The following is a 25,545-nucleotide window of genomic DNA, read 5'->3' on the forward strand; positions in this document are numbered from 1 at the left end:
TAAATTATAAACGTTTAGCGCATAAAGAAGTTGTAGCAAAGATTCAGCAAGAGTGAGTCTTTATTAAAGACTATTCTTGCGGCCTGTTTTTGATGTCGATAAAGTGCAACTAGGTTGAATCTATGGGTACTTGCCTATGTTATAGGTGTTAAGCAGGATATAGTATGGCTTAAGCTAGGGTTTTGAGTTTTCAAAAAAACGCAGACCAGATATTAGTACAATCTCTCTAATTAAAACTTTAAATACTATTACTAAATAAATACAAGAGTCAAAATATTATTCAATAAGCAAGGGTTCTACTGCAGTTACTCCTGTTCCACTCCCCAGTACTCCAGTTTCACGCCTAGATCAATTGGCATTTATTATTCTGTACTTTCGAGGATGTAGCTTGGCTGAACGTTTTCTAAAATAAATATCGACATTTTGCCATGGCGTCAAGAATCTAGAAGTTACTATAGTCGCTCTTCTTGATGAACATCGAATTTCTATAGCTAACTACCGCAGCCAATCTTATAATAATACAGATAGTATGTCGGAACGTTATGATGGTTTATAAGCATGGATTTAAGAGTTAAATGAGCCTCTTGTCTATGTACCTTGTGCTGGACAAAGTTTGAACTTGGTGGGAGTAAAAGCAGAAAATTGTTTAAAAGCTGTAAAAAAAATTTTCTTGCTATGCGAATTAAAAACTATTGATTCTTGTGTTCTCTTAATTATTTTAACAACTATAATTTAATTCTAAACCCTGGGCTGAAAAATTAAATAACTACGAAAATTTAGCTCTTGTATTTAAACAATTAAATTTTATTACTTATTTTATTATTTTTATATAATAATAGTAACAATATAAATAGTAATAATATAAGTTTAATGGTAGAACTTCTAGAAGGTTGTTAAGATCTTAGTGTTAAGCTTTTCATAATATATAATAAATTAAAATTATATATTTGATAAAGTTTAACAAAACAATAATAAAAAGTAATCGGAAATTGGTAAAAATGTTTTCTAGTGAAAAGAAAAGTTTTATAATCTTCTTTTTAATGCGGAATAAAGTAATTTAATTGAAAATTCAAATTTACGTAAAACTAGTTTTTTTCTATTGTGTTTATTTCCAATTTCTTTTTCCAATATCCAATATTTGTTTATAAACATAATAGAAAGAGATTTAGACATATGTAATAGAATTGGATATAGACAGACATCGATAAGTGACCGTTTGCAAAAAGAAGCATTAAGATTGATGGCAACGTAATTAACTATGATTTTTTGGTTTTAAGCGATATAGATATTGAAATATTTGAGGAGATTTTGTTTACACTGCAACATCGAGCATAAAATAATAAAAATATTAGCTAGATAAACATTGAAAGTTTTTATATCTTACAGAAGTAGTTTAGAGTCAATAAAATGGTTACTAAAGTTTGTTGTACAAATTGCGTGTTTTTGCTAATGATAAAGAGATTTTATGTTTGTTTTTTATATTTTCAATACAATATTATAATTTATAAGGTTGAATATTTGGAAAGCATAGTTGAATTCATCTAACACTTATTTATTATGTTTCTAGCTTTATTATAGAAAACGTTTATCAGTTTCGTTGGTCCTGTTTATTAGTTTGTTTTAAACTTATATTGCATGCGACACGGAACTTGAATTTGTTTCAGGTTTTTACGTAATTTTTTATACTTTTTTCCGGATTTGTTTTAAAATATTTTGTGTTTATTAAGCAAGTCGGAGAGGAAATTTTGTTTTTAAATATTAGCAAAAACCTTTCAAATTTTCAAAATTTTTTAAAGGTTTTCTATTTTTTTAATGTTTTTTTGATTCTGATTTTAATTATTTAATATATAGTTTTTGTTTTGTTTTTGAAGGTTTTTTAAAAATTTTAATAATCCAGTAATTCAAAGCATCGAACTTTTGCTTTTATCTGTTTAACATCTCAAATAAGGTGTTTGATGTGATTAGAAATATCGTTTCCTTGCGCATATAGATGAAAAACACATCTTTGTCACCTTTAGGCCCAAGATTATCACAATTTTGGGTTTAATCTATTTGACAATGTAAAAGATGTTAAATGTAAACGCTTTTCTAAATAAGGATCGGCACAATAAATAATATATGCCAAATATAACATTGCCATGTGTAACAGAATATAAAAACCATTCATGCCAGATGCAGTAATATCGTCTAGCCCAGCTCGGCACTTTATTTGTTATGGATTATTTTAACGTAACGTTCTCCAGAGTATACTTGCAGACAACGGCTCATAATCTGTAGGTGGCAAGAAATAAGCTTTAAGTTGTTCTATTGGCTGCAGTCCAATTTTTTCCGAATTTAAACGGATATACTTGTTATTTTTAACTATATATTTTTTGCGAATCACTTGTCACTAAATTCTGTATTAAATTCTTTTAAAATAAAGTCACATAAAAGAGAATTTCATTCTTCTTTTGTATGTTTCGCATTTCTTCAAATAATAGATTTTGCTATAGAATACACTAGGTCTAAACAAAATTAAATAAAATTTAAACGGGCGGACCCAGGAAATTAAATTTTAAATCTGAACACTTTAGGGTTGTGGTTATACTATAACAAAAAATTAGCTTCGATATGTTTTCTGGTAAAACTTGTAAAACGGTCAAAATCATAAAAAGTTGGAAAAATATATTGGAACAATAATTACTCCATTTATTACTTCTTAAAGTATAATGTAAAGCAAAATAATCAAAATTGACAAAAGTTCTTTTGTTTTTTAAAGTGCCAACACGGCCAAACGACCAAAATTATAGCAAAGTATTTTGTGTTTCTCATTCTATTAAACAAAGCGTTTATGCAAAAAAGAAGGAAATTGATGACAAGTAAAAGTCATTAAACACTGTAAATACATGTCAAATTTAAATTTCGAATTCTACAGACAAACTGTCCATACATAAATCATAAATCCTAATACTTTAATATATCTATTCTTAGCTGTATTTTTTAAACCTTTTTGAAAATTTTATTTTTAACGTAATAAAAGCTTTTTGATAATAATATTTAAAAATGCTTAACAAAAAGATTTTGATAAAAGTAACTTAAACTTATGCTAAGTGCTCACTCAGCTGTCTGAAAAGGTATACCAAAGGATGCAAACTTTGTGCAGCGACACCACAGCTTCTATTACTGGTTGTCTTAATCGAGCTTGCGTTTTATTAGAGCAGTTAATAAAACTTGATCTTATGCATCTGCCCTGTCAACACCACATCTTTGAATTAGTAAATTTGAATCTAATAACAATCTTGTGTCATCACAAGAGCAGACGCTCATCAACTAGCTTCATCATAAACAAGTTGAACAAATTTTAAAACAACCAATAGACTTTAATAATGAAAATAATAAACATTAAATAATTAATAATTATTAAAATAATAAGAAAATAATATTTATAAATATTTATAGTTAGTAAATGTATAAAGCTAGTGATGTTACAATTTATAACATAAATATACTTTCATACAAATTTTAATAAATTTTTTAAACTTTTGAAATATTAATTATAATTTATGTATTCACATACTGATCAAACTGTAGAACTTATGTTCAAGCTGCTCAAGCTCTAGTTTGATCAGTATGTGATCAGCTTCAAGTTTGAGCAATAATTTTTATTTTAATTTTAAAATAAATTTACTTTAAGTAAAATTTTTTGGGTTTGTATTTTTTATAGAAGGCCTCAAAATATTATGTTGGCTTAGGGTCTTAATACTGCTTAATCCGGCCTTGTGTACACTATAAGACTTGAGTCATTTTGAACTTTATACCTATTATAACATGAATATGTCTTTTTTTAACACAAAACATTTTTATACATTAGTTTTACTATTTTTATTTACATCATTAAACTTTTATCTCATATTGTTTTCTAAATTAAAAAGCTGTATATATATATATATATATATATATATATATATATATATATATATATATATATATATATAAATATATATATATATATATATATATATATATATATATATATATATATATATATATATATATATATATATATATATGTATGTATATATCATGTTTTGTTTACTAGCTGCTTAGTTAACACATTGCTATGTTTTTTTAAGTGTCTAGAAACGTCAACTTTTCGAAAAAACTTTTTTTCACAAACTGGACATGAGAAAGGTCTTACTCCAGAGTGTCTTCTTAGATGCGTCAGCATATTTGAAGATTGGCTAAATAATTTGCAACATATGTTGCACGAGTATGGTTTATCTCCAGTATGCATAACAGAGTGTTTTCTTAGATCAGAGTTTCTTAAAAATTTTTTGCCACATTCTAAACAAGTAAATGGTTTGTTATCTGTATGAGTGACTAAGTGTGTTGCTAAACTAGATTTACGTTTGTAAGATTTGTTGCATGTTTTACAAACAAACTTTTTCTCATTATAAACATTCAAAGAACTGTGGTTCATGAGGTCTAAATAACGGCATCCAATAATTGAAGTTTCACCGTTCTTTAACGATATAATTGGTAGTTTATCATTTGTTGCCGTTTTTAAATCGTCTTTTTCATTATTTACAAAATCTTCTTCTAGGTCGAATGATTGAAAGCTACCCAATGAAGAGTGTTCTATAAATTAAATTGCAAATGTAATTTGATTAAAATACAGTTTCTTTTATGATTAGCTTTATAATTTATGTAACCAACACCAATAGTAATAATAATAATAATATAACAATAATAATGACAACAACAATAATAATATTGATAACAATAATAACATTAGTAACGGTGATTTTGTTAATAATAATAATAATAGATTATTGTAAATATAATAAATAAAAGCGGTGAATCATACTAAGTAATTATGGACCTAACTTGGCTCTCCCTACTTTCTCTAGGCTCCTCGAACAAGTAATTTATAACAGACAGTACGAATATTTAACTTAAAAAAAAATCCCAAATAAAAAACAATTTGGTTTCGAAAAAAAATGTTCAACCAAACACGTAATTCTAGATTTAGTTAATAGTATAACCATTTCTTTTCAAGAAAAAACAATTTGTTCTAGGAATCTTTATAGACCTGTCAAAACCGTTTGACACTGTAAATCATATATCTTATTTAAAAAAATGGAAAGCAATCGGATAAAAACATCATTTTTTATTTTAAAAACTACTAAGAATAAAGTGTGGTGTACATTAGGGTGGAGTGAATTTTAGTTTTTTTTACAATTCATTTAGCCTGGGTGTGCAAAAGTTGTCTATTCATTTCAGAAATACTCTGGAAAAATATCAATGCTCTAGGAAATTTTCTTGAGGTGCCTCCAGACCTTTAAAATTTTAATGGGTCCCTAATATTATATAAAAAAAAGTTTTTCAAAAGTAACAACAAAACTTTCATAATTTTCTATTTCCTACCGAGGTCCGTATTCTATATTTAAAAATATCTGAAAATACGGAACTTAAAGCATTAAATAACCTTGCCACCTTGAAAACAAGTAAACACTTAATCATACATAATCCTTTCAATTTTATCGATATGTATTAAACTTAACAACAAGATTTATAACACTGTTAACGGGTAACTGAATCTAACTATAGAAACTCATCAACTAAAATTTTTACGTGTATCACTGACTATGTATTATTTAACCACATATAACTATATATTATTATAAATTAAATTTTATTTAACCATTTGAAGAGGTACTCGACGACAAGACTTCCTCGTCTTTTACGAGTTTCCTTTCAGCAACATGTTTATATTTAAATTAGCTTTTCTTTTTTTTAAAGAAATACTGTTTATTTTTATGATAAGAAACAAAGTTATTTATTAAATTACATTATACTTTGTTAATTACGTTATATTATGTTATGTTATATATTTTATATATTGCATTTTTTTTATGCAAATGTAACGTAATCAACTGTAAATATGAGGTTGTACATAAAATTAAAAAAAATGAAAATATTTGATTAACTTGATCTGATTTTTTGTTTGTTTGGTTAGTTTTTATTTTAATATTTGATAATTCACTTTTACAAAATAACTTTTTGTTTTTTATCATAGCTTTTTTTCATTTACTATTTATTTTTATCATTTACTATTTATAGTTTTATTGTTGCGCGATGGAGACTATTTTAATTTTTGCTTAACAATATTATATGGAAAACGTGTGGAAAAAAAGTGCTTTGGTAAAATATGTTTTTATTATTTTTTTGTTCGTTAATTTCTATTAATAATTACTTAATTGCCAAAATTTTGATTACGAATTGTCCGCCCCTGTTTTAAATAAAAAGCCACAGATAAAATGCTTGAGTTTTAAGAATTTAAATTTTTCTGTGTAATAAAATATTAAACAAAGGTAATTTAAAAAAAACAGATATTTAGAAAAGTATATTTCAAAAAATCTAAAACTTTGCCTCAAAAAATTTAAAAACGTGTTGATTAGGTTAAGGAAAAATCTTTACCATCCTCAACTAAATACCTGTTATCAAATAATATAAAAAACCATTGTCAGCTATAAATTAAAAACCGTTCGTGGTTAAGGTGGTTATAAGGTGAAAACAAGTTAGCAAACATTTTAATGTTAGTTAACATTTTACCATCTTTTAAGTTTTTTATATAATAACTTTTTAAATCATTTAAAAAAAATTTTTAAGTTAGTAAACATTTTACCAAAATCGTCAATTTCTTCATTATTACCATAGACTTCCCAAAACTCTTCATTAAGCATTTTGTCTAGTTTGATTTTTGAAATCTCATTTAGAGAACAATTTTTTTATGTATTCAGAAAAAATTTTTTAAGACGCTTCTTTTTGAACATTTTTAATGATCGATTCACCATTCACCAAATAAACTTGAAAATCAAATAAGTTATAACTATGACAACAACAATGTCACTTTTTTACAAAATGGTGAATAAATTATAATAACGATATGTGAACGCATATATAATAACGACATAAAATTATATATAACGATAAGTGAACGCATATATAATAACGACATAAAACCAAATGCATTAAAAAAATAACCTTTTTGTTTCGGTTTTTATACAATCCGTATAAAGATTTTATGAAAAAACCTTTAAATTATTTCGTCAGTAAGAAAGAATACAATGCCGTGAAATATTAAATAGTATATACATGACCGGGGAAAAAAGAAGACAATCATTACTTTATTGCTACGCCCCAATGTGCTTTCATTAGCAAGCGTGTCTTACAAACATTAAAAGGTAAAAAAAAAATACAACTACTTCATATAATTTAAAAATTATATACATGTATCGTTAAGATTAGTTACTAAGATTAAAATTATAAGAAAATAATTAATAATAATTATATCTAATTAGATTATTTTGTTCAAACCTTAAAAACTAAAGATAAGTTAACAAGGTAGTTTAAAGAAAATTTAGTTAAAAATATAGTTGTTAAAAAAATAAATAATAACGATAATTAAAATAAAAGCAAAAAGTAAAAAAAAAAAAAAAATTTAAAAGAATTTAATTCATTAATATCATTAATAAAATTTTTTTGAGTTTTTGTTTGAATAGAATGGAGAGTTTGAGTATAGAAAAATTTTTCAGCCCGCTCTAAATGGGCATGCGTCGTCCGAGGGACGTCCATCGGACGTCTTACGGATGTCTTACGGACGTCTGGATGTCCAGGTGACATCTTACGGTCGAAATCCGGACGACGCATGCTCACTCGGTTATTTAATAAAGTGTTTCGTAATTTAGGACCTCTGATGGCAATAAAAAATTCGGTGGCTAAATAGTGCATTTTAGGTTGCTCATAACTATAGTTTGAAAATCTCGTAGAGTAAATGTGATTAATTTTATTCTAAAGCGTATTAAATAATATAGGAACTTTTTTATAATGAAATTTGTACATAAAAAATTGATTTTAAAAAGGCTTAACTGAAAAACGTTGAGTTTGTGACAATTTTTGAATAGTTCTTTAGAATGTGTGAATCGATCTGCACTTGAAATAATTCTGATTTTGTGATTTTGTCTACTAAGTAGTTTCTAACTTTACTTACATTAGAGCTGCACCAAGAAATATTGGCATTTTTTTATATAGCAATGTATGAAGGAAAAATACTGTATTTTTAAGTAATTTTGATTTTATAAATGTTTGGTTTTGTATAGTATGCCAATATTTTTTGAAATTTTATCTTCCATAATTCTTACATGTTCTTTCCATGTCACATTTTTGTCAAGTATCACACCTAAAAACTTCAATGATGACTCTCTAACTATTTTAGAATTGCCAATACAAAGATCAGTAAGCTTTAATGCAAAGTTTTCTTTATCGTGAAATCTATTAAAAAGGTATACTTAGTTTTATTTATATTCAAGGGCAGTTTGTTCGCCTTAAACCATTCCATTAGATTTAAAAACTCCTTTTTTCTATATTAAATAAAAGATTGGAATCTTCATCAGAGTAAAATAAATTCGTGTCATCTCTTTATAAAACTAAAGTCTAAAATCATTTATATAAATAAGAAATAAAAGTGAACCCTGAATTGATGCTCGGGAAACACTGCAAGTAATAGCCATGTAATCAGATTTTCCTTTTTTAAATGATATGTGTCGTTTTCTATTATTTAGATTTTTTGAGCCTGACTAAATATGTGTTTTTAGTACCAAAACTTTTTAGTTTTTATAAGAATGTCATGGTCTACTGTATCGAAAGCTTTGCTAAGATTTATAAAATCTCCAAGAATAAACTTATTTTTGTCAAGTGCTTTGAACATATCGTAAACAATATTGATATATAAAGGTTTTTTATTGGCATATTGATAGTTAAAGTTGCATACTAATAGCTAAAACTCAGTTGATGTTCAAAATATTGCGTAAACCTAGAACCAAACACTATTATGACTGAACCTGAATACTAATTATGTAATGTTCTGAGTAACTGAAATCGAGACAAACCACAATAATTTAATAAGGGAGTTTTTGGATCAGTTCGGTGACATTTAATTTATTTTTTTAATTAACTATTTTGGGTTTGCTTTTTTTTTGTGCATAAGGTTCATTAGGTATGAGACATTCTGACAATGTTCCCTTTGTTCTTTTTCTTATTTCATCACCTTTTTTAAGTTGCATGTGTTGAAGATTGCTCATCTACTCAAGTTGCTTTGTTTCTGCAATAATAATTTTTTAAAATCATTCAATAAATTAGATGAATTCCCTACACCCCGAAGAAGAGCAGTTTTAATGTGCATTTTCAGGACCGTTATTGCACGTTAAATATTTTTAATACAAAGAGAAACTATTTTTAAATAATTAATTAGACAAATTGATTTTAATTAGGTAAGAAACATTTGCAAAAAAGAAGGCACGAAGATCCTTGTTAAATTCTATTTCGCGATGCTCAGTGGTAACATTGTTAAGTCATATTAACTTATTAACTAATAACAATAATAATAAAAAAATTTCAATACCGCTACTGCTTATGCAAACTTGAACAATACTTATAACATAGCAACAACCTATCCCAAAGTCTCTGTCTCGAAGGGTCTGTATTGTGTGCACAACCAACGTTTCTTCTTCTTTTGTCAAAATTTTCAAAGGTTCGACTTGTTTACAATGTACTTCCTAAAGATGATTCATTAATTTTGTTTTATTAATATTGTAAATATATGCCACTTAAGTTATGCTAAGATTGTTTTCCTTTGCATCATTAATGACTTTTTTTCATAGTTTCTTTATAATAGGATCCGTTTGTCGAACTTGGTTTTTTTATATACACTTAAAATGTACAGACAATAATCACTCATGGTGGGAAAACTTGGACAGATCCACAAGGTAACATTTGATGTTCCAGTCAATGTTATACCAAAACCAAAATTTGCTATTTGACAAATAAAACTTAAAAATCAACTTATATGTTAAGTTCTTAAAAGTAACATCATAAAAATAATAAAGTTTTATTTAATTTATAACTAATTTTTCTCAGCATTAAAAAAAACCGGATAAGTCCAATTTATCTACATTGTTTTGTGTTTTTATTTATATTTACTATTTTATATTACTATTGTGTGGATAAAAATTTATATTACTATTATGTGGATAAAAATAGCTATATTTGAGCATTCGACAGGTGGCTGTAGCATCTGTTAAAGTAACTTAAAAAATAGTCCACGAGTAACTTGCAAAAACATTTAACCAAACACGTTTCAATGTTACCCACTTGTCAATATAATCTCACATTATCTTTTCACTTGTTCTTTAAACACAAAAACAGACGGGAAGTATTTTTTTGAAGGTAATATCACTTGTACTAAAATGAAATTCACAGACTTACTAAAATACTTGCTTTTAACACTAAAGTTGTCGACTTTTGCTCCTCTTTAATGTTATGAAATGCATTAATCCACTTTTAAAAGTGATTAAAAGAAATGTAAAGATTTTTAAAAAATTTTTAAAATTGAGGGTTGCTTATAGAAAAAGTGTATAAACCAGCGTTAGTTTAATTTTTATGCTAAATAATAAATAATCCTCTTTAGCAACTGTAATATCTTCATCTATATTTTTTAATTTTTTTTTTAATCAATATTAAAAAATAATAATAATAAGTTTAATAACGATATAAAACAGAAATATAAATATCATATTTGAAACAGGGCCGCCGAGAGCTGTCACGCCGCCTGGGAGAGCAACCCTGATTGGTGCCCTTATTTATCAAAATTTCCCTGTATAATAGATAAAGGACCTTTTTTTTTTAGGTACTTTCTTTTCATATGGCTTCTTTTCATTATCTGCCGCCCGAGACAAACTGTCTTTTTCGCCTCCCCCCCCCCTCTCTGCGAACAGTGGTTTGAAATAATCAAAAAGTGGCATTAATTCAAGATTTGCGAAAACCCGATATAAAAAGTTCTGATTATGCAAGATTGTTACAAATTAGTCATATTTTCATGTTCTGAAAGAATTTTTTTTTAGACCACTTGGCGCTTCCCCGCAGATGTTCAAAGTTGCCACTTTTTAAAGAACAATTATTTAGTGAAAAAGCAATAATTTCGAACTTTTATTTTATTTCTTAAACCGCACCAGGGAACTTCCATATATTATATATCAATCGGAAGAATATTAAACAGGCTTTCAGAGTTTATTATTAAATATTTTATAAAATTACATTTCACGCCGTGAAAACCCAGAGAAAGATAACTTTTTAGACTAGGAAATAACAGCATGTTTGAATGTGACTATTAAATTCTGTATGTTTCTGTAAAAATCTGAATACGTATGAATAAACTTCGACCCTTCTTCTTTTAATCCAATATAGGCTTTGATGCCGCCCGAACCCGCCCAAGTATAACTATTTTCAATTTAAAAATGTTTCGACTTAAATTGATTTTTTTTTTTACATAAAACATGACAGTTATTTTTATTCAGTGCTAAAAATGACACTCCAACTTTATTTTTAAACATATTCCTTAACATGCATAAAATAAAATAATTAAATTAAAAATATAATCAAAAATGTTGATTTTTTGTAAAAAAATACAAAAGAGGTTTTCCCCAAGTAAGGGGACTTGCGGAGTAAGAAAAAATATGCAAAATAGAAACACTGATATCATTTAATAATAATGGTTTCGAATTATTTCAATTAAATTTTGTAGTTATAGCTGAGTATTTATTCGCTATCGGATAAACTGCTATCGGCTTCAACATCATAGCAATCTTGTTGTCGATAAACATAAATTAGTTCAGGTAAAACCTCTTCATTAACATCCTTACTTCTTGTGGAATTTTCTATCAGTAAAAATTGCAACACCTCTTCTGGTAGTACTGATTTACATACAGACTTCAAACGACTTTTCAAAATAATACTGGAGATATAAGGATCTGATTTTTCTAAACCTCGACAAAAAACTGATATTTTTTGTCGAGGTTTAGATGTTCTTAATTCCTGAGGTTTTAATTCCTGAGGTTTTTCTTGCATGATCCATACAATTTTTTCTATGACATTTGTGAAGACTTTCTCCAGCATTTTCGCCAAAAGTTTCTACTGGCAAAATTAATTCAACCATGATTTGAGCTTCATGAGCTAACACTTATAAACACAAGTAGGAATTTTATACCATGAATATTTCTCATTGATAATTAAAACTGTTTGTAGACAACAATTTTCAAATTTGAATAATTCAATTGGAATTTGACAAGACAAACATATTAATATTGTTCTTAAATGGACAATAAGATTTATATCTATATCCAAAATTATCCTATATCTGAAATAGGATCAGAAAAAGCTCGTCGTACAGTATTGCAATTATTAGGTGAACCAGTGCCACCTGGATGGGGTTTGTCTACAGGTAAATTTAGTTTTTCTCAAAATCTTTTTTGTATAAGACTTTTTCGAGCTTTTACATAACCAGTATTTATTTTTTCTTTTACCTGCCATTGCCTAATATCCAATTTGTACGACAAACGAAGGAGATATTTCATGAAACGGATCCAGCGATGAAATTGGACTTATTCCAAAGAGTAAAAATGCATAATTTGTTTGTGTGGTTTTCAATTTGACTCATTTCAGTAGGTGTTGCTTTACAAAGCGGACACAATTGATAAGTCGGTGTTTCAGTGATTTCCGCTAAAAACTTTTCCATCGATGGCTGTTAAAAATAAAGAGCTTTTGATATTAAAAACTTTTCCATTTGGTAGCCATATTGTAATATCAGAAAGTTCATTTATTTGTCGTTCAACAAAAAATTTTATTTCGAGAATAAGTTCTTTACTTTCTTTACCATACTTTAAGATCATTGGTCTACAAAATGTAACAGAATTAGGAGTTGGATTTGCCCAAAACACAACCCAGTCATATGTTTGAAGTCTTAAGGGTACAATAATAACAGAAAAAAGCGAATCGTCTGATGAACTTTCAAATAACTCATCGAACTTTTGATTGAATTGGAAAAAATTATCTTTTTCTTTACTTTCCAATCTTATTGCCGTGTACTGAGATTTAGTAAAACTATAATTTAATAGAAAAGCAAGTCCCTCTTCTAAATGGCATTTTTTTTATTTCTTTGTCAATGTTTTTATTGATATCATATGCCAACTGTTAATCTTGTAGAATGCACATGTAAATTTTTTCTAAGTTCTTATTACCTATTTGTTTGGCTGTGTATCTTGCTGCTTCGATTATATACTTTGCATCATATTCAGCTTTTTCAGACAGATTAAAAATTGCATTGCTATTAGCTCGTCTTCCTTTGTCTTTAAAAGGCAATGTATGCCGCCCTTTCTTTAATTCTGGCGTTTCTAATACGTTTGAGAGTTTCTAGATAACTTCTTTAAATTCAAAATTAAATTCATGTTCCAACCAGGAAATTGACTTTTTTATACTTTAAGTATTGAACATCCTTCATTTTTTGTTTGCACGTGGTTTGTCATGTTAATAATTTTTTTTCTAATTCTTTTTCTTGAGCACCTTCAATTTTCATAACATTCTTCTACTCCAAAAATTTTAAACATTCCGACATTTTAATAACATCACCGGCCACAAATGAAATAAAATCCTTATTCTTTAACTTCATTTAAGACAATTTGTACTTGATTATTTATTTACACAATTTTAAATCAACAAAAAGATTTTTTGTAAATTCTTTCAACTTGCGAAAGCTTTTGAGGTTATATTAATTTAAAGGAAGTATTTTGAAGTTGTATTAATATTAGGTTTTAAAGTTACCACAAATATATCTTTTTATGACAATATTATGCAATTTGATTGAAAATGACCTTATTGTTTTATGTAAAAAAATAAAAAAATAAAAATCAATTTATAACTAAGTCGAGATACGTGAAATAGTTCTGTACATTTTTTATTACGCTTGCACGTTTTAATTTACTGCACTTTACACGATGACTAACGAAAACAAAAACAAAACAAAAGATTTTAAAACGCTGCGTTGCAACGTCTTCGAAACTACTAATAATATTATACTAAATGATTTTTACGACTCTGATGCGCAAATTTTTCACAGAAATAATTTTGATTCGAAATACTTTGAAATAGAAACTTTTAAAACTGAACTCGAAACTTTAAAAAATAATTTTACTGCAATACACATAAATATAAGAAGTATAAACAAAAATTTTGATAAACTAAAACACTTTCTAATAGATTGCAACTACTCATTCAGTATGATTTGCATAACTGAAACGTGGTGTTCTGATGAATCATTTTAGTCTGGACGCTACGTGTAACTTTTTCTTGGAAATGAAGTGGACATTACAAAAACTAGTTAAATAGGTTAAGGTTGATATCTTGAATGAGAAAAACTTTACGTGCTTTTCTGAAAGTGCTTAAAGGGTCAAATTTGGGCCCTTATGTGGTACTGAAGACGTCATGCTGATATTTTTTTTTTTAAATTAAACTAAAAAATACATATTTACGTCAAACGTTAGATAATCTCTTGAGAAAACCTTTTAATAAATAAAAAAATCTTGAGAAAAACTTACGAGCGATTCTAAAAGTGCTTTAAGAGTCAAATTTGAGCCCTTACTTAGTACTGATGACGTCACGCTAATAATTTTTCCAAATTTCGTGAATAAAAAAAAGAATAACCAAAAAGAATTTCGTGAACAGATTTTTAAAAGGGAAAATATTACAAGGGTCGAAGTTCTTAATTGATGACTTCATTTACATCAAGGATTAACACATTTTCGGTTTTTTGCATGCGTGTATGTGTGTGTGCGTATATATATATATATATATATATATATATATATATATATATATATATATATATATATATATATATATATATATATATATATATATATATATATATATATCATAAATAAATATTAAATCAGTTTCAAAAAATCCTGAACTTGCATCGGAATCAGTCGAATAATATTCTGTTAAAGTGTCGTCCCAATCATTTGTGTTTTCACAAGACGAACAGTTGCACAAATCCGTACAAGTCAATCCATGCGATTGACAAAGAAAAACCAGTGTTTCACATTTTGACTTTTTACACGCACAGGAAATTAACTGCAAAACGTCTTCTGGAGCAGGTGGAATGAGCATCAATTCAACCTCAAGTTGATCGCCAATTTCTCGCCATCCATATCCATTGGGTTTTGGAATATTGGGATTTGCCTCTAGTGATCGTTTGACAATTGCTGTTACATACGAAACTCTCTTGCAATGACACATTAGAGCATCCCTAGTAGGTGGAAGCTTTTGGGGTTCCGGAGCTTCTTTCTTGGCAATAAACTTGAGGTATCTTCCTTCGTTTGTATCACTGCATTTCAATCCATATAATTGGCATATAAACTTTTCTATTTGGTCGAAATGGGTTGCATCAAAGGTAAAGAAGTCCCCAACCTTAGAAAAAATTGACTTGTACTCTTCAGATTGTCTCATAAGTTTGAAGAATTTTGACTTGCCAATCCCGTACTTAAATGCACTTGTGTATTCGCTCCCGCTAAATGCATGAAGAGCAGGAAGAGCTTTGCAACAATCAGTACCTAACTGTGAGGTAATCAGATTTATATCAAGAGTCCACCTTTCAGAAGAAACGCCAATATCCACAAATAAGTGTATTTCAAGTTGGTTTTGGAAGTACAAAGCGTAAAAAGCAATATCTGTGTCAACCGTGTGAATGCAAACGGTTTCGAAACCAATAGATGCATCGTGTTTAGAGCACAAGAATACTTATGTATCAGCCTCTTCTTGAGTTGTATGCAGTGATACAACTTCCTCGCTTGAAACCTTTATGTATAATATAATTTTATAAGATACGCTACAAAAACAGAAACAACTTATACCACGTAAATAAATAAAACAAAGTAATAATTTTTAATTGCTTATATAATAATATTTCTGAGAGACCAAGATTCTCGGCTTTAGCTTTGGACTGGAGCAGAACTTCAAGCACTGTGCTCAAGTTTGGAGGCAATGAGTTAATAGCAGGAAGATAGCTAATAGTGTGGATGTCTTCTGAGATCCTTTTAGGTGTAATTAGGTAGTTAAACCCAGTCCAGCTTGGGATATCACTAGAAAAATGATATAGTAAGGTCCAAAAGAAATCCAGCTTCTCTGAAACTACCAGTAACTTACTGTCTTTTGATAACGCGTTTGTTTGACGTAGGTAATCTGGTTCTTCTCGATTATGCTTTACGTACAGAGGCAACTCTTTCTCAATTGCTTTAAAAGTTTTTTCTCTTTTTCTTGAAATTATTTCGTTAACCTCTTTTTTGTGTACTTGACCAATGTTTTGTAACTGAATGACAATACCATTTGTGACGTGCATAGAAGTTCCATTTAAAGTTTCAGGATTTATGTCGTTGTTGTCCCAAACGAAGGTCACAAATTTTGAGGGCTGGAGAACAGATAGACAAAAACTTTTGAAAATTTGATTTTGCATTGCATTTTGTGCAAGAAATGTTTCTAAATAATTTACTTTTTATAAGAAATTCCATGTCCTAATTTACTTAGCCATTTCACTAACTCTTTTGATCCAGTTTTTCGTTTGGTACTTAACCCTAATAACATGTGTTTAGAGCATCGAGGATGGCCGTTTGTTACGCTATAAATAACATCTTCACAAAGAGAGTTTATTTTGACAATTCCACTTTTACTAACTCTAACACAAAATAGAATTTTTGCAAAAAGTTGATGCAGAAGAGGTGGAATTTCAGTTTTAACTCTTAGTAATTCGTCTTCATTAGGAGGCCATTTAAAGTATGTTTTTTTCATAGACAAAACCTCGCTGCGAATCTCTTTTGCGACATGATCGATAAGCTGTTCAATCGGTTTTGCATTATTCTTTTTTTCTAATTTCTCAATTGTTTTTAAAAAAACTTCAATGATTTTTCCCTTCTCAATAGTATCGTTATATAAGAAAGAATAGCCGAATTTTGGTGACCACAACTGAACAGACCCGCCGAATTCTGCAACTACAGCATCCTGTAAAGTCCTTCTATCTGTGCAGTTTTTCTTTGTAAAATTCAAATAGCTTACTTGTATGAATAATCTCTAAGTTGTCTAATACGTGTTCTTTCACATAGTCGAAGAGCAAACACATAATTGCATTTTCTGTTGTAATAAAAGGAGTTTTTTGGGGTCTTGTATATTTAAGGTAACAAAACCGATGATAATATAACTCTAAGAAAATTATAGGTTGCCATTCTGTGCCTGATATACTAGCCATGAGTCGTGGGTTGTCAGCTTTACTTTCAGCGTTTTCTTTTAACACGTTTGCTGCACTTTCCGTTACGCATTTTGTACGTGTTTCATATCCGTTCCTATCTTCATTAGTCTTTTTGCAATAGCAAATACAACATTCTTCATCCGCAATAATTTTTTCCTAAAACAAGGGAGTTATTTTAACTTTGAAGTAGTATATAAAACAATAAAAAACGTGAAAACTGAGGGTAATATTATTTACTTTGCAATTCCCACCCAAAAGTTTTTTAATTTAACTGATCTATCTCTTTTCCGAGCTGAGATTCTGCGCTTAGATGAGGATACATTATTCACGCCTACATTCTCGTTAACTTTTTCTGCTCTACTTTTCCGATGTTGTAGAACTTTTAATGTTTTTATATTTACATACTTATCGTAACATCTTTGATGGAACAAGAGAGTTGTTGGGCACGTATCAGGTAGAATGTTTATGATTTTAAAGTCATTTCGAATTTGACTATATTAAAAAAAAATATTATTATCAAATCCATGCTATTTATTGTTTTTTCCGTACCATTGTTTTAGGCATATATAAAAAAAAAAATTGAGTTGGACATTTAGTTTGTGACTTACCAAGCATTCTTCTCTTTCGCAAGCGCATTTTCAGTAAAACCCCGCAGTTTTATTATTATGGGCAACTTCTCCTTGATGAAGTATGCAAGCATTTTTAAATTCTTTTCTAGGAACTAGATTAAGATGCTGTGTTTTTTTGCTACCCGCCATTATTTACTTTAATATTAATAAATAAATAAAAATAAATAAAACACGTTTTTTAGTAAACAGTTTTTGAAAAGTAAAAATTTTTTAACGTAAACAAATAACGGGAAATAATAAAATAGTTGTAATTTAATGAATTTAAATTTTCTTTTTTAGATTCATTAAATTACAACTATTTTATTATTTTAATACAATATTAAAAAAACAATTATAATAAAATTTGTTTTTAAAAAAGGTTTATGAAATTTTGATTAAATAATACTTAAATAATTATATTTAAAACATTTAATTTTACATATTATCAAGTTGATAATTTGTGAAAAGTAAATCAATGCTTTGCGGTTTTCGATTTGTAAACAACATGGCGGATAATTTATACTTGAAATCCTTTCAATAAGTTGCATTTATTTTTGTCTCTAACTAGAGTTATAAGCAGTTTCCAAGTGGCACGTAAAAATTTTTAAACTTATTAAGTTACAAGGAACAAGTCTATATAAAAATTAAAATGTCCACTCAAAATGTTTAGTTTTCCTTTTTTTTTTACATGTAGCGACCAGACTATTTCAAACGAACACAAATTTTCAAATTCCAAATTATAAACTAATATCTTTTGAAAGAAAAACAAACAAAAGGGGAGGAGGGATCGCAACGTATATCCGAGATAATCAAGTGTTTAAAGTAAGACCAGACCTCTCCATATCAGACACTGATAGCGAAGTCTTTACTATTGAGATAACGGGTAATAAATCAAAAAATATTATAATTTCCACTTGCTATAGACCTCCAGAAGGTGATATAACTAATTTTTCAAATTTCTTAAATGAAATCTTTCTTAAAATAAATGACAAGGGAAAAAATATTTTCTTTATAGGAGATTTAAATATTAACAGTCTAAATTACAAAGAAAACGCGGTAACTAAACTCTTTTTTGATAATCTGTTTCAATTATGTATCCTTCCAATCATCAACAAACCTACTCGGATAACCCCAACCTCCGTCTCTGCAATAGACAATATATTAACAAATACATTTCTTGAAACTTCTTTAAAAGCAGGAATTATCAAAACCGATTTATCAGACCATTTTCCTATTTATTTTTCATCTCAAGATTTAAGAACCTATAATAATCCTAAAACTAAAGTTTATAAAAGAAAAATCAATCAGTTCTCTATTAAAAACTTTAAAGACTCGCTATCGGTAGTAAATTGGGATGAAGTGTATCAAGAATGTATAAATATTTTTCTAGATCATTACAATAAACATTTTCCTGTTGAAGAGAAATAAATAAAGCTAAAGTATCTAAACTGCCCATGGATAACTAAGGGGATTAGAAAATCATCAAAAACAAAGCAAAAACTCTATATCAAGTATTTAAAAAACAGAAACGAAACTAACTTAACTACATACAAGGAATACAAAAATCTATTTGAAAAAATTAGAAAAAATTCAAAAAAAGTATATTATTCAAAACAACTACAAAAAAGCAAAAGTGATATTAAAAAAATCTGGAACATATTGAAAGAAATAATAGGTAAAAACTATACTAAATCAAATAATTTACCCGATAAAATTATCGTTAACGAAACGGAATATATCGACAAAACTTCTATCGCTGAAAACTTCAATAGCTTTTTTGCCCTAATATGGCTTCAAAAATTCAATGCCCTGGTATCTCCTTTGAAACCTATATCACAAACTAACATTTCTGTTTAAATATTTTCTCTGGACTAAACCATGAAGAACTGGGATAGACGACATTTGTAGCTATATAACTGTAAATGTGTTTCCGGAAATAAAACAACCAATCTATGAAATGTTTAAATCTTCAATTATTACAGGATCCGTACCGAATAAATTAAAAATAGCTAAGGTAATACCAATATTAAAAACCGGTGATGCATTTACACTAAATAACTACAGACCTATCTCAGTGCTACCTGTATTTTCAAAACTTTTGGAGAGAGTAATATACAATAAACTGTATAAATATCTAACAAATAACAAAATCCTAAATGAAAAACAGTTTGGCTTCCAAAAGCAACATTCAACCGAACACGCAATTCTTGATCTTATAAATAATATAAATGACTCCTTTGAAAACAAAAAATACGTCCTTGGAGTCTTTGTTGATTTATCTAAGGCATTTGACACCGTAGATCACGCTATCTTAATTAGGAAAATGGAAAAATATGGGATAAAAGGTGTTGCACTAAACTGGTTCAAAAATTTTTTACTAGACAGAAAACAATGCGTTATTGCTCATGGAGAAAAATTTTCAAAATTACTCAAAATAAAATGCGGTGTCCCCCAAGGTTCCATTCTTGCACCTCTTTTGTTTTTAATATACATAAACGATCTTCCTAAAGCCTCAAGTAAATTGGACTTCATAATGTTCGCGGACGACACCAATTTATTTTATGCATCCTCATCAATTACAGAACTTTATGAAACTACAAATGCTGAACTTAAAAAAATAAACAGTTGGTTAAAATCTAACAAATTATCGCTAAACACAGAAAAAACCAAATACATTCTTTTTCATTCTAACCTTAAAAAAATACCACCCGATTTACCTTCGCTAAATATAGATACTAAAGAAATAGAGAGAACCCAAGCAACTAAATTTATTGGGATACTTATTGATGAGAACTCAATATATTCAAAAATTTGTTGTTTATGCTTAAATATAAACTTGGACTTGTTCCTTCTTACTTTTCAAAGAATTTTTTCCAAAATAGCAAAAATAGATACCATACCAGAGGAACGGGAAACTTCAGCGTACCTTTTAAAAAAACAAATCTCTCGCACTTTTCCATTTCGTACCGTGGTCCTTATCTATATAACAAATTAATATCAAAAAATACTCAACTAGAAAAATCGAATAACTTAAATACTCTGAAAACGTTATTAAAAGATCTCATTTTAAACACTAACAACTTTATGAATTTTTATTAACTCAAAAACATTTAAAACTATGTATAAAACTAACTTTTTCCGAAACTAATGTAAACTCTAATAACTCAAAAAACTTTAAATAACTCAAAAAACTCTAAATAATTCAAAAACAACAGCAATAACAAAAGCACAAAAGCAAATAATAGGCTTATTTATCAACACTCAAACGACTATATATAACCTATTTAGCAAATCGTGTACCTACTTATATTAATATGTATTGAAATAAAATTAAAAAATTAAAAACTACTTTTTGTTTGCTTTCTTTGTTTTTTTTTGCATTTTGGATTTTTATTCTCATTCTGCCGAAAACCAATAACATTTTTTTGTTTTTTTAAAAAAATATATATATAAACTTGTTTTAAATAAAAGCATAGCGGTTTCTTGATGACAAGACCGTCGGTCTTCTGCAAGTTTTCCGCGTTCTTTGAAGTAATTTCTAATACTTTACAGTTTTACATTATATATTCTTTTGTATAACGTAACTTTGTAATTATTATTATTATTTTTTTTTTTAAATTTTACTTACTCTGTAAAGATTCTATTATATTTTACGAATTTGTAAGGATTAAAGAACAAAAAAAATTGAATAAAAAAAAAAAAAAAAAAAAAAAAAATTAAGCAACATTTTTAAATTGAAAATAGTTATCCTTGGGCGGGTCCGGGCGGCATCAAAACCTATATTGGAGTAAAAGAAGAAGGGTCGAAGTTTATCCATACGTATTCAGATTGCTACAGAAACAAACAGAATTTAATAAAAGTCACATTTAAACATGCTATTATTTCCTAGTCTAAAAAGTTATCTTTCCCTGCATTTTTACGGCATGACAAGTAATTTTATAAAATATTTAACAATAAACTCTGAAAGCCTGTTTAATATTCTTCCGATTGATATATTATATATGGAAGTTCCCTGGTGCGGTTTAAGAAATAAAATAAAAGTTCGAAATTATTGCTTTTTTACTAATTGATTGTTATTTAAAAAGTGGCAACTTTGAGCATCTGCGGGGATGCGCCTCGTGGTCTAAAAAAAAAATTCTTTTACAACATGAAAATATGACTAATCTTGCATAATCAGAACTTTTTACATCGGGTTTTCGCAAATCTTGAATTAATGCCACTTTTTGATTATTTCAAACCACTGTGCGGTGGCCCTGATTCGAAAACAATCAATTTTTTTTGCAAAAACAAGTTTTATATTTTCTTTCGAAATTTAATAATTTGATATTAATTGAGTTTCGAAAAAATTTGTCAAGGTAACCTCGCCGTATCATTTCATCATTGGAAATCGGGATCAGCGTGTTTCAGCGTTTGCTTCTAGAATTACGCAATATTTGTCGAATAATAAAAAACTTTTTATTATTTATATCCATTTTCTGTAATACTAAATATTTTATCATTTTCCTCATTATTATCATTTTCTACATTATAACTAAATATTGTTAGTGTTGTCGTGGTCCTTATAGCTATAAAGCATGTATGCACCTGTATTTATATTATTTTCTATTGGTCAAAGTTTAATAACAAAAAAACGAGTCAATCATTCCTTTGTTTGCAAAATTACTATTTTCCTTTTCCATTCTAAAGATTGTGTTTTGCTCAGCAAAGCCTTATAGCATTTGTTGTTTTTTTTGTTTGCTTTCTTCAGGATTTTAAGTCAGAAGTCTTTTATATGTAAAATTAGAAGCATGAAAAATGAAATAATATATTAAACATAAATCGTATCGTTAATAACATAAAGTTTCTCACATCATGAAGCAATCATTGGGAGTGACTAATAATTAATAATAGAATAAGCAGAATTATCAAAAATATTATGACATTAGGAAACTAGCGTTAAAAATCTGATATTATAATTTTGACTTTCCTGATTATTGCTACAAGATAGCATAAGACCCTAGTTGAAGATTAGGTTAGTAACTTTCGTTATATATATATATATATATATATATATATATATATATATATATATATATATATATATATATATATATATATATATATATATATATATATATATATATATATATATACGCTTTTAATAAAGTGTTCAATTTTTCAATTATATTATTAGTATAACTTTTTTTGTCTGGGATTAGGATATTTTTTAGGGAATAATTAAAATTATTAGTTTCCATGTTTATTTTATGTAAAATATAATTAAGAGTGCTCAACAAGTATAGACCTGGAGCTTAATACATATAATATATATATATATATATATATATATATATATATATATACATATATATATATATATATACATATATATATATATATATATATATATATATATATACATATATATATATATATATACATATATATATATATATATATATATATATATATATATATATATATATATATATATACATATATATATATATATATATATATATATATATATATATATATATATATATATATATATATATATATTATGACATTAGGAAACTAGCGTTAAAAATCTGATATTATAATTTTGACTTTCCTGATTATTGCTACAAGATAGCATAAGACCTTAGTTGAAGATTAGGTTAGTAACTTTCGTTATAAATATATATATATATATATATATATATATATATATATATAATATATATATATATATATATATATATATATATATATACTTTTAATAAAGTGTTCGATTTTTTTAATTAAAGAAATAGTATAACTTTTTTTGTCTGGGATTGGGGTATTTTTTAGGGAATAATTAAAATTTTTATTTTCCATGTTTATTTTATGTAAAATACAATTAAAAGTGCTCAATAAGTATAAACCTGGAGCTTTATATATATATATATATATATATATATATATATATATATATATATATATATATTTATTTATTTATTGATAAAAGGTTGTATTCTGCTGGAAATACAACTCTCGTCTGTTTAAGAGTGATCGATATCTTTTTGAAAAAAATAGATCAAATAATATTAAAATATTTTAAATGAAAAAATACAACTTTTTCATGGAACTTGAAGTTTCATGCCATTCGGCAATCATCAGCTATATTATTATTATATTAATATTATGGAATAATATGGCTGATGATTGCCGAATGGCATGAAACTTCAATTTCCATTATAAAGTTGTATTTTTTCATTTAAAATATTTATATATATATATATATATATAATATATATATATATTTATATATATATATATATATATATATTTATTTATATATATATATCAATGTTGTACACAAATATAAGTCCTTTTAACTTAAAAGTTTATAAAGTAAAATAACTTAATATTTTTATGATATATTTTTATAATATAAGAAGTATTTAGTTGAGAGATTTTATAATGTGTATATATTCATGTGTCTTATCTACATCCTACTTTTATATATTGTTTAGCTAGAAAATGATTGATGTTAATTACACTCTTGATTGTCCACTTTGGCCTGATGCCCCACACCAATGCTCTACAGTAATGATTATACAGCGTTTTGTCTCAACAGTTTCATTGTTAGGTTGTTTATTTATAATTGTTGTCATATGCCTGTTTCGTGCTTATCGTATTTTTATACAGCGTTTAATTTTGTTTTTAAGCATATCTGCAGCGTTTCAATGTATTAGTTATGTAATCAGTGATCTATATACTAATAACTTTGTTTGTCAATTTCAAGCATTCATTATGCAATATTTTTCATGGTCGACTTTGTTGTGGGTGGTTGTCATGACTATGAATATAATACTTTCAATTTATCAGGTTTCTGCTTCTAAATTTGAAAAGTATTTTCATCTGGTTGCGTGGATTTTGCCCTTTTTTTGGGCTTCTTTACCTTTTAAAGGTAATAACTATGGTCAAGCAGGGGTTTGGTGTTGGATAAAAAGAGATGCTACTGCACTTCGCTTTGGAACTTGGTATATTCCAAAATTTATTATTATATTTCTACTTGTATTAGTATTTTCATTCATACTTTTGAGAGTAGTAAGGCAAAATAAACAATGGAAAGGTACTCACAATACAACTGATGCCAAAGAAAATGTGTTACTTATTAAGGAAGTAAAGCAACTTGCAGCTTACCCATTGATCTATGCTATTCTTTCTTTACCAACATTGATCTATCGAATTGAAGATGCTGTTCATCCTAATCAGCTTCCAAAATACTATTTGCTTATATTGAGTGTGCTTATTTCTCCTGCTATTGGAGCAGTAAATGCTTTAGCATTTGCATTTTATGGAGATATTCGGAATAAATTGTCTTTTTCTCAACTAAAGTTTGCAACACTATCATGTTTTAGAAGTTCAACAAATTCTAATGTAATTCACAATTACGAAGTAGATGATGAAGCAAATATAATTAATGATGAGTACAGCAGCTGATTTGATTTAGCTTTTTTTTACTTTTAATTTGCTGCTTGTTTTTTTATATTGTAAATTTTGTGCAAACTTTATGGTTTAAGAGACATTTGGTAATAATAAATTGGTAATATATTTTTGAAAATGCAAACAAAATGTATATTACTATTCTGATTTATATTATACTTTTGATGATAATTTTTATTTTTAAGTGTTATATAATTTTTTCTAAAAAACTGCAAAATTACATTTATTCTACACTCCCAATTTAACTGTGTTATTTATAGGTGGTAAGTATTATAAAATAATTCATAATCATAGTTAAGCGGTTCTACTTTAAATCAG

General features: G+C 27.2%; 2 protein-coding genes across 5 annotated transcripts; one reads left to right on the top strand and one right to left on the bottom strand.

Moving 5' to 3' along the window:
• Positions 1–1,575: 1,575 nt before the first annotated feature.
• On the top strand, positions 1,576–25,398 carry LOC101241071 (cyclic AMP receptor-like protein A). 4 transcript variants are annotated; one of them, XM_065791272.1, is made up of 3 exons: positions 1,576–1,664; positions 6,103–6,183; positions 24,252–25,398. In XM_065791272.1, the coding sequence occupies exon 3, from the start codon at positions 24,259–24,261 to the stop codon at positions 25,222–25,224; it is 966 nt and encodes a 321-aa protein (XP_065647344.1). In that variant the 5' UTR covers positions 1,576–1,664; positions 6,103–6,183; positions 24,252–24,258; the 3' UTR covers positions 25,225–25,398. The 4 variants fall into 4 exon arrangements, with proteins under 4 accessions (XP_065647344.1, XP_065647345.1, XP_065647342.1 ...); XM_065791273.1 differs by lacking the exons at positions 1,576–1,664; positions 6,103–6,183 and adding an exon at positions 8,258–8,324; XM_065791270.1 differs by lacking the exons at positions 1,576–1,664; positions 6,103–6,183 and adding an exon at positions 22,458–22,786.
• LOC101240971 (zinc finger protein GFI1 homolog pag-3) lies at positions 4,028–6,826 on the bottom strand. Its single transcript, XM_065791274.1, has 2 exons — positions 6,668–6,826; positions 4,028–4,617 (listed from the first exon to the last, which is right to left on the bottom strand). The coding sequence occupies exons 1-2, from the start codon at positions 6,723–6,725 to the stop codon at positions 4,061–4,063; spliced, it is 615 nt and encodes a 204-aa protein (XP_065647346.1). The 5' UTR covers positions 6,726–6,826; the 3' UTR covers positions 4,028–4,060.
• Positions 25,399–25,545: the final 147 nt, after the last annotated feature.

The sequence above is a fragment of the Hydra vulgaris genome, chromosome 02 (genome assembly GCF_038396675.1).
Source record: "Hydra vulgaris chromosome 02, alternate assembly HydraT2T_AEP".
In the NCBI taxonomy this organism is placed as follows: domain Eukaryota; kingdom Metazoa; phylum Cnidaria; class Hydrozoa; order Anthoathecata; family Hydridae; genus Hydra; species Hydra vulgaris.